The sequence below is a fragment of the Bidens hawaiensis genome, unplaced genomic scaffold (genome assembly GCF_021521415.1).
Source record: "Bidens hawaiensis isolate Kalapana, Puna unplaced genomic scaffold, B.hawaiensis_p1.1 tig00024807_1, whole genome shotgun sequence".
Lineage (NCBI taxonomy): Eukaryota > Viridiplantae > Streptophyta > Magnoliopsida > Asterales > Asteraceae > Bidens > Bidens hawaiensis.
In genome coordinates this window covers 208,261-218,050 of record NW_027493920.1, presented here as the reverse complement: position 1 = coordinate 218,050, position 9,790 = coordinate 208,261, and the positions used below count along the sequence as shown (strand labels likewise).

At 39.0% G+C, this 9,790-nt stretch overlaps 1 protein-coding gene across 1 annotated transcript; it reads right to left on the bottom strand.

Annotated features, from left to right (window-relative positions):
• Positions 1 to 8,883, bottom strand: LOC143569950 (uncharacterized). The gene is made up of 5 exons (XM_077055731.1): positions 8,736 to 8,883; positions 6,058 to 6,555; positions 5,825 to 5,968; positions 5,027 to 5,619; positions 1 to 702 (listed from the first exon to the last, which is right to left on the bottom strand). Exons 1-5 carry the CDS (start codon positions 8,881 to 8,883, stop codon positions 1 to 3), a joined length of 2,085 nt encoding a protein of 694 aa, XP_076911846.1.
• Positions 8,884 to 9,790: the final 907 nt, after the last annotated feature.

Sequence of the window (9,790 nt, the reverse complement as noted above, 5' to 3'; positions counted from 1 at the left end):
TTACAATACAAAATAAAGCATATCAAGACAAAGAACAATACAAACATGGATGAAAAAGTACATGAATGTTGGAAAAAATGCAACAAAGGTTTTACTAGTAAAGGATGCGTTTCTTGGGCCTAAAGAGATATCTAGATCCATATGTTGAGTAATAAATATCCCTCGGAATTGTAGTATGGCGAATAGAATGACCGGCATGGCAGCCAAACTGGTGATAGTGATTGGCACCCACTTAACTATTTTATCGTCAAGTACAAAGAAACTCGCACTAAATGCAATCATCATGGTTACAATAGAGAGTAAAAGTGTTGCAATACCAAACATTAGTTTATTTGGTAAAGAGGCTAAGAAATCATTTTCAGCATAACGTGATGTGAGGATAGATAAGAATATGAGAATCGAGGTAGATGAGGATATTAGAGAAATTGCGTCTGAGATCACAAAAATAATGAGGGCTGGTTCTTTGCGGAAAAAAGGAATACCGGTGCCCTGGATGTATCCACCTGGAAGTGTAAAAGCGGCTGCAAATACGATGGTGGCTATGAGGGTTGCAACCACCATACACTGAGATGCCGTATCTTTCATCCATTGCTCGCCTTTGGTTACCAAGTCTGCATGTTTCTTGGTGAATAACTCTCGTGGTGTTTCGCCAACATTATTCTTCCTTTCTCTATATTGAGGTGGGATCATGTGCTCGACCTCCTGCAAAGTACATCAAGTCAATTTCAATCAATCAATCATACCTAGTAAAATCCCACCAACAGCAGAGCTATAGGTAGGGTCTGGGGAGGGTGGGATGTAGGCACACCGTACCTCTATCCAAAGGAATAAAGAGGTGGCTTCCAGAGAGACCCTCGGCTCTAAGAACATGTGTATGAAGCAAAAAAAGGAAATCAAAGTTTAACAGTTATATAAAAAACTACTACTAATTATAATAATATTAATAAAAATGTCACAGTTTAACCGCAATATAAAAGCTAATAATAATAATAATAATAAAATATGTAAGGGAAATACCATTATGGTATGTGACCTAAATAAGTTAAGTCTAAGCCCTAAGGTATTCAATTCTCTCTAAAAATCCTTAACTTTAATTCTACTTCTCCACGAATTCCTATCCTCAACCATGTCCTCGGAGAGGTTTAGGTCTATCAAATCATGCCTAATCCTCTCATCCCAAGTCAATTTCGGTCGTCCTCTACCCCTCCTCCCCTCTATAGTAATGTTTTCTACGGATCTAACAGGATTCGTCGTCTGTCTTCTCTTTACATGTCCAAACCATCTCAATCTCCACTCTCTTATCTTGTCTGCTATGTTCGCCACCCCTAATCTCTCGCGAAGCACAACGTTTCTTATTCTGTCTAGCCTTGTGTGCCCATACATCCAACGTAGCATTCTCATTTCTGCTACCTCCATCTTCCGCACTTGTGCCTTCTTGATGGCCCAACAATCTGTTCCATATAGCATTGCAGGTCTAACTGCCACCCTATAGAATTTTCCCTTCAGATTAGTCGGGAAACTCTTGTCGCATAATATACCTGTGGCTGCTTTCCATCTACACCATCCTACCTGAACTCGGTGGGTCACATCACTGTCTAATTCCCCATCGCTCTGTACAAATGATCCTAAATACTTGAACTTCGTTACCTGCGGGACCACCTGCCCTTCAATTGTGATGTGTGCGTCTTCACTGTCGTTTATCTCACCAAAATCACAGTGTAGGTACTCCGTCTTAGATCGGCTAATCTTTAAACCTTTTGTCTCTAAGGTTGTTCGCCACTCCTCAAGCCTCATGTTTAGATCTTGTTTTTTCTCAGCAAGTAACACAATATCGTCTGCGAACATCATGCACCACGGGAGAGTCCCCTGAATCGACTTTGACAACTCATCCAAGACTACTGCAAAAAGAAACGGGCTCAACGCTGACCCCTGGTGAAGACCTACCTCTACAGGAAAGAAATCAGTATCCCCCACTGGCGCACGGACACTTGTTTCACTCCTGGTATACATATCCATAATTATCTCTATGTATTTCCTGGGCACTCTTCTACCCTCCAAGCACTCCCAGAGCACCTGTCGTGGCACACTGTCGTAGGCCTTTTCTAGGTCAATAAACACCATATGTAGATCACGCTTCTTCTCCCTATACTTTTCCATTAATCTTCTTATAAGGTGTATTGCCTCTGTGGTGGAACGCCCCGGCATGAAGCCAAATTGGTTGACCGTAACCTGAGTTTCTCGTCTAAGTCTAACCTCAATCACTCTTTCCCATAGCTTCATAGTATGACTTAGTAGTTTGATTCCTCGGTAGTTACCACAACATTGGGCGTCTCCTTTGTTCTTATAGATAGGAACTACAACGCTGCTCCTCCACTGGTCTGGCATCTTACCTGATTTGAGAATACTATTGAACAGAGTAGTTAACCACATGACTCCTTCCTCCCCCAGACACTTCCACACCTCGATGGGTATGTTGTCTGGGCCAACCGCCTTAGACCTTCCCATCCTCCTAAGTGCGTCCTTCACCTCTTCTCGTGTGATCCGTCGGCAGTAGCAGTTATTCGATTGTTGTCGATGAAAGTTTGTGTTGTCATGTTCTTTTTGGTAAGCTCTCCCATTGTTAAAAAGATTGTGGAAGTAGGTTTGCCATCTTAGCTTGATGTCCTGCTCCTTGACCAGTACATGCCCATCTGTATCCTTTATGAACTTCACCGGTCCTAGATCTTGCCTTCTACGCTCCCTGGCTTTGGCAATCTTAAACATAGCATGTTCCCCCTCTTTTGTTTCTAGACTTTCATACATCCGTTTAAAGGCCGCCTTCTTTGCTTCCGCCACTGCCTTCTTTGCCTCTATCTTGGCCGTTTTGTAGTTGTCCCTCAAATCCACTCGCTCCTCCTCATTCGTGCACCTCATTAGCTCCCTAAAACATCCTTGTTTGTCCCTTATCTTGTCTTGCACTGCGTCATTCCACCACCAAGAATCCTTATGCCCACTTGACTTTCCTGTTGTGACCCCGAGAGTCTCCTTTGCTACTTGGATGATCTTTGTCTCCATAGCTTCCCATATATGAGTTGAGTCCCCATTTAGTCGAGCCCGCGTATGCAGTATGAGTTTATCCTTAAACAGAAGGAGATTTTCGTCCTTCAAATTTCCCCATCGAATTCTCGGTGTACCTTTCTTCTCTCGAACAGTCAGCTTATTTCTGAAGGCTATATCAGTCACTAGTAGTCGATGTTGAGTCACAACTGCCTCCCCAGGTATGACTTTGCAGTCCTTCCACCAACGTCGGTCTCCTCGCCTCTTCAAAAGGTAGTCAATTTGCGTGTCGCGTCCGCCAATGCTAAAAGTGATTAAATGAGAATCTCGTTTCCTAAAAAAAGAATTTATAATACCTAGGTCATGTGCCACCGCAAACTCTAGAAGATCTGTTCCGGTCTCATTCCTATCACCAAAACCGAAACCCCCATGTACGGCTTGAAAACCATCGTTAGCCTTACCAATGTGTCCATTAAAATCACCTCCTATGCAAATCCTCTCCCCCCTAGGTATGCCCCCTACCACTGCGTCTAGGCAATCCCAAAATTCTCTCTTTTCCTGATCCCCTAGGCCTACATGAGGCGCGTAGGCGGAGACTACTGCCACTACTTCCTCTCCTAGTACTAATTTCAACACCATAATCCTGTCATTATGTCTTATCACCTCCACCACACTAGTGTGTATTTCCTTAGCCACTAGAAACCCCACTCCATTCCTAGCTCCATCAGACCCCGAGTACCACAACTTATACCCATTACACTCAGCCCCTCTATGTCCTTTCCACTTAGTCTCCTGGAGGCATGCTATCTGAACCCTACGTCTTTTAAGCACATCTACCAATTCTAACAACTTACCATTTAATGTTCCTACATTCCAAGAAGCCAAACGCAATATACGCTCCCTATCTTTACTCTTTCCTACACCCCTCGATTCAGGACATGGTCTCAGGTAATAGTCATGGTTCCTACGCTCTATGGTTGCAACTAATCACACAAACACAAGCAATAGAACACCAAATCAATAATAATAATAATAATAGTAGTAACAAAAACTAATAATAATAATAATAATAGACACACGGCACACAGTAACAGATAAATTGGACTGACTACTCTAGCAGCATCAAGGCCTATTGCCAACAAAAATAAAAGATATGAAACGATCTCACCGTGATTTTAGCAAGTCACCAATATTGAAACCGGGATGAGACACCGTGAGCTAACGAGAATAAGCTAGAAACGTGACACAATCTACAACCCTTGAGTTTCGGCGGCGGCGGCGTTGAGCGGCGGCGACGGCGGAGCTCCGGTGACGTGTTACGGTGGCGGCAGAGGATGAATCAGCTAAGATCCTTCAATGATAACACCTCGCAGCAACCCAGCAACCTCCACAGAGCCTTAATCGTTTTTCCGGCGGCGGCAATAGACGACGGCGGCGGCGGCAGTTAACAACAGTAGCCGGAAACAACAGTACAGCGAGAATAATGAGCTGCGGTGGTGTTATGGACGTGTTGGAGAGCTCCGGTAAGGGTTAATAGGGCTGTTGTTACCGGATCTTGAAGAAGGAGCTTCGTATCGTCAGTGGCCGGACGGAATTGGGGTTACTCAGAAGTACGAATGATGAAAACCCCAAATGTGTGTGTGTGTTATTAATTAATACATCAAGTCAATTTAACTATTCAAAACCTTTCTCTTCATTGGCGTCCATCAAAACACTTAACACGTGACATCAAATTGGCCTACTAACATTCTTTTGTACTTTAAATTATCGTAAGTAGTATAGGTATTAAATATGATTTAATAAAATAAATACTTAAATAAAATGATTTAGAAGGTTATATGAATAGTATACATTATGCGTCAGGCTCTATTTTAGTTAATTTTCTAAGCTTTGAGTTTGTACAACATCATTAAATGTTTGGCATCTAAGTTGACCTTATGAACATATGTAAGAAGAAAGATGATATGTAAGATAGAAAATCAAGATGTACCTTAAACCATAATAACTCTCGTTGCATTTGTAAGGCAACTCCGGACACCTCTTCAAATCGAGCTTGCTTACCACTCTTTGAAACCATATGCAACATGTTATTACCACTTATGTCTTTGATGGAAGTAATCAAGTCCTTCATTGCACCAATCTCGTATAACAAGTTATAGATCTTTGCATGACGACGCTTGATCGCTAAGTGAAATATGGTTTTTCCTTTATCATCTATTTTCCATATCGCATCAGGATATAAGCGAATGAGCTCGGTTATAAAATATATGTTGCCCTTTTTTGCAGCAACAAAAAGTACCCGGGAAGGGTAGGTATCTGCTGTATTTCTTGTTTGTACTTGATTTTCCTTTTCAATCTCGATCTTAAGCTCTGTGTCCATTTTTTCCAAAATTTTTCTTAAATATGGCAGAGCTTCACATTCTTTTTCTTTATTTTCCTTTTTAATCACAACAAGCGATCCTCGGAGTATGTCATCAATATCCTTTTTGGACAGTTTTGCAGCTTTTCCCCAAATTATTTTTAATAATTGCAGGGCTTCACTTTCTTTTTCTTTATTTTCCTTCAGGCGAAGCACTGCAAAAACTAGAAGAAAAAAACAACCAAGAATACTATCATTTCACAATATACTTTGAGAAAACTGACATATCAACCGTATATATTAGTAGGAATGACTAAATGAGTTTAAAATAAAGCCACAAATCACAAGCATATGCATATATATAATGAGTGTTTATGTGTTGAAAGTATAATGAAGCAAAGAAAATACATTAAGAGAGCACAAGCTTACATGACTTGATGACTCTGAAGACAACATTCGGTTTTTCTCCTTCAAATGCCTTAGTCTTCCCAGCCAAAGCTAATAGAATATCCCGAACTACGACCTTGATTTCTAGTACGTTGGGGATATCATTAACTATTTTTATAGCAACATCTACAAAGTAATAATTTATTTATGGTCACTTTATGTGAATAATGCATAGATTGATGTATAAATTAAATGGACTTGTAAGAACTACGTACCAAAGATTTCAGATTCAACACACTTTTGAAGGACCCAACCCCGATTAGTAACTGTCCAAAAATCGCCTGCCATTTTTTTCGAGATATCATACAAATGCCTCACCATCTCAGGGTGGGCAAACAAAGCTGCCATATAGAGCGGCATCAGCCCTTGTTTATTAGGGATTTCAATCAATCCCGAATTCTTTTCCAGCATTATCTTTGCAATTTCTGTGTTTCCCGCTTCAGCTGCTAAACTGAGGGCTGTATCATAACTTTTATTTTGTACCTCCAAATCATCTCTTTTCATAAATTCTACCAAATGCTTGACAAATTCCACAGCCTTGGTGCTTTTTGCTGACGCCGCAATGTGAAGCAGCGTTTCATGGTTTTCTGTGATAGCAAAACCCACAAGCTCTAGCCGGTTTTTAAGAATGGGTTCAGCAGCCTTCCAATCTCCTTTAAGTGCGGCTTCATAAAGCGGAATACCAACATTGATGTATTCTTCTCTACTAGTTCCTTCAATAGTAATTTAATTAATTAGTCAAACAAATGTTAGCTCGTTTTGGGTCAACAGCACATATCGCTGACGTCATCGTCAGCGGCCAGCCCCACCGCCGCCACCGTCAACAACGGTACGCAGCGTGAAACGCATAACCAGGCGCATGTACACTCGAAACCTGTAACCAGGCGTGCTACGCGCGAATGCTTAACCGAGTGCTGGTGCGTGCAACGCGTTACCTAGACGCTGGTACGCACGCGACGCAACCCATAACTTGGGCGCACGAAACCTGTAACCGGGCGCCGGTACTTGCAAAACACCTAACTGGGCGCCGGTATCCGCGTAACACGCAACCTGGACGCTGGTAAGTGCGCTACGCGTAACCCGGGCGCCAGTGGGCGTTTTTATAATACATAGGTAACTTCAATTCAAAATAAAATTAAAAAAAACAAAAGTTTAACTTAACTTATCTAGACTTAAACCCATCATAACCTTTTTTTCCTAAAATGATTCATACCTGTGATGACCCAAACCTTGACCCAACCTAGGGGTGCAAACGAGCCGAGCTGAGCCCGAACTCGACTAGGTTCGTTTAACTTACACAGAGCTCGAGCTCGAGTTCGAGTTCGGCTTGTTTCGAGCTCTATTTTCAAAGCTCGAGCTCGGCTCGTGGGTAGATTTTCAAGCTCGAGCTCGGCTCGGCTCGTTTATTATTTATCAATTATTTTTTATATAATTATATTAATATACTTTTATCTATTATAGTTTTATGTATAAAATAATATATATTATTTATTTATTTTTTCATAACATTATATATATTAATTAATAATTATCTATAATATATATAAATAAAACCCCTAAAATCCTACGTGTCGCGATGTAGTCACTCCCCCCTTTTATGAAAGCCACCAGATTGCTTGATTTTTAAATGGAAGTCTCTCATTGATTTAACCCAAATTCATGGGTATGGGTATTACCAAAACCAGATAGCTCTTAAACGGGTTATAACATCTCATTAAATTAAAAATTAATCTTACCAATTATTTGATATGAAAATCCTGTAAAATAGGGATATACTAAAATTTAATATCCAATTTAAAAAGAAAAAGATATTATTTATAATTAATAAACAATTTTATAGTAAAAAACATAAACGGGTCATGGGTCACCAAATCCATATAGCTTTTAAACGGGTTATAACATATCATTTATTTATGAAACCCTTTCATCATCAAACCTTAAGTATATTATTAACTTTCTTACAATAAAGAAAATTAAAATCCAAAAAATAAATATTAAAAAACGAAAAATGTAAAACAACCATTCTCTCAAGCCATCAGATTGCTTTATTTGTAAATGAAAGCTTCTCACGCATTTGACCCGAATTCACGGGTAAATGTCTCACCAAACTCAGATAGCTCTTAAACGGATTATAACATCTCATTATATTAAAAATTAATCTCATCAAATATTTGATATGAAAATCCTATAAAATAGGGATATACTAAAAATTAATATCCTATTTTATTTACAAAATGATATTATTTATAATTAAGAAACAATTTTATAATAAAGAAAATAAACAGGTAATGGGTATCACCAAACCCAGATAGTTTTTAAACCGGATTATAACATATCATTTATTTGTGAAACCATTTTATCATCAAACCTCAAGTATATTAATTATTAACTTTCTTACAATAAATAAAATTAAAATCCAAATATATATATATATATATATATATATATATATATATATACATACGTACATACATACATACATAGTAAAAACGAATAATGTAAAACAACCCTCATATTACAGGGGATAAAATCTAGTTAAATATATACTTTTAAAAGTCATATAAATAGCAGGCTCGTTTAGGCTCGCGAGCTGGCTCGAGCTCGATATGTGAAGCTCGGGCTCGGGCTCGGGCTCGATTCAGCTCGGCTCGATCGAGCTTTTTAACGAGCCGATCTCAAGTAGCTCGGCTCGTTTGCGCCCCTAACCCAACCCATCCATCCATCTTGTGTTCTCAAGATTCAACTATAGAATACTATTTAATATTTATTAACCATTCTGTATTAAATTTAGTCAATGCTTCATAAATTCAGTCTCACTTCAAAATTACTTGACATATTCTTTAACAGCGGTTAAAGAAAAAGAATAAAAGAATGGAGTTGATGGAGAAGTTACCTTGAAGTAGATCTAAACAAGGTAGTTTCGGTGTTGGGCGCGATGGAGGTGGAGGAATAGAAATAGAATGGTTCTCCGGAATGGTTGGAACTGCAGGACCAGGACCAGGACCAGGACCAGGACCAGAGCTTGTACTTGCTTGGCTCATCCTTTTCGCTGCAATGTCATTCATATATATATATATATATCGATTATATAGTAGATAAACATAACTGGAATAGAATCACACTTTGACTTAAATAATAAATATATACCTACCTGTCTGTGATTATTGGAGTTTTCTTTCAACTCTGGTCAAAGGGTTCTTTCTCAAATCTCACTCTTATCTCATCCAATCCAATGGTTTAGTTTACACCTGAACTTCCATAAATAAATATTTATTGAACAACTATTGGATTAAACTATGAAATAAGAAAAGCATTATTCAAATCATTTATTAAATATAAACTAAATCAAATTTAGTTTCGAGCCGTGGTTATTTCAAATATGTGGTTTTAGTCCAATAGTTTTAAATTTATGATTTTCGTCCCTGTGATTTCATTTAACTTGCAATTAAGCCCGAATTCACTAATTCCGTCAAGTCTGGTCATTAAACCCATCAACGTGTCCTCACGTGAGGGGCAATTTCGTCCTTTTTTCACCGAATACACCCAGCCCTCACGTGAGGGGGATTGCGAATTAGAACTGAGGTTTATTTGGGGAGAAAAAGGACAAAACCGCCCTTCACATGAGGGGCACGTAGATGAGTTTAACAACCAGACTTAACGGGGTTAATGAACTCGGGTTTAATTGTAAGTGAAATGAAACCACAGGGACGGAAATCACAAATTTGAAACTATTGGACTAAAACCGCATATTTGGGACAAACCATAGAGACGAAACCGCAGTTTACCCTTTAGTTTCCCAACACCCCACCTTCAAATCTACTTCTACTATACTATTAAAACAATAACTATTTTCATAAATAACATGCATTCTCATAATTTTTGGTCAATAAAATAATTCAAATTTAAATGAAATTACATTCAACATATTCTAATATATCAAACTATAAA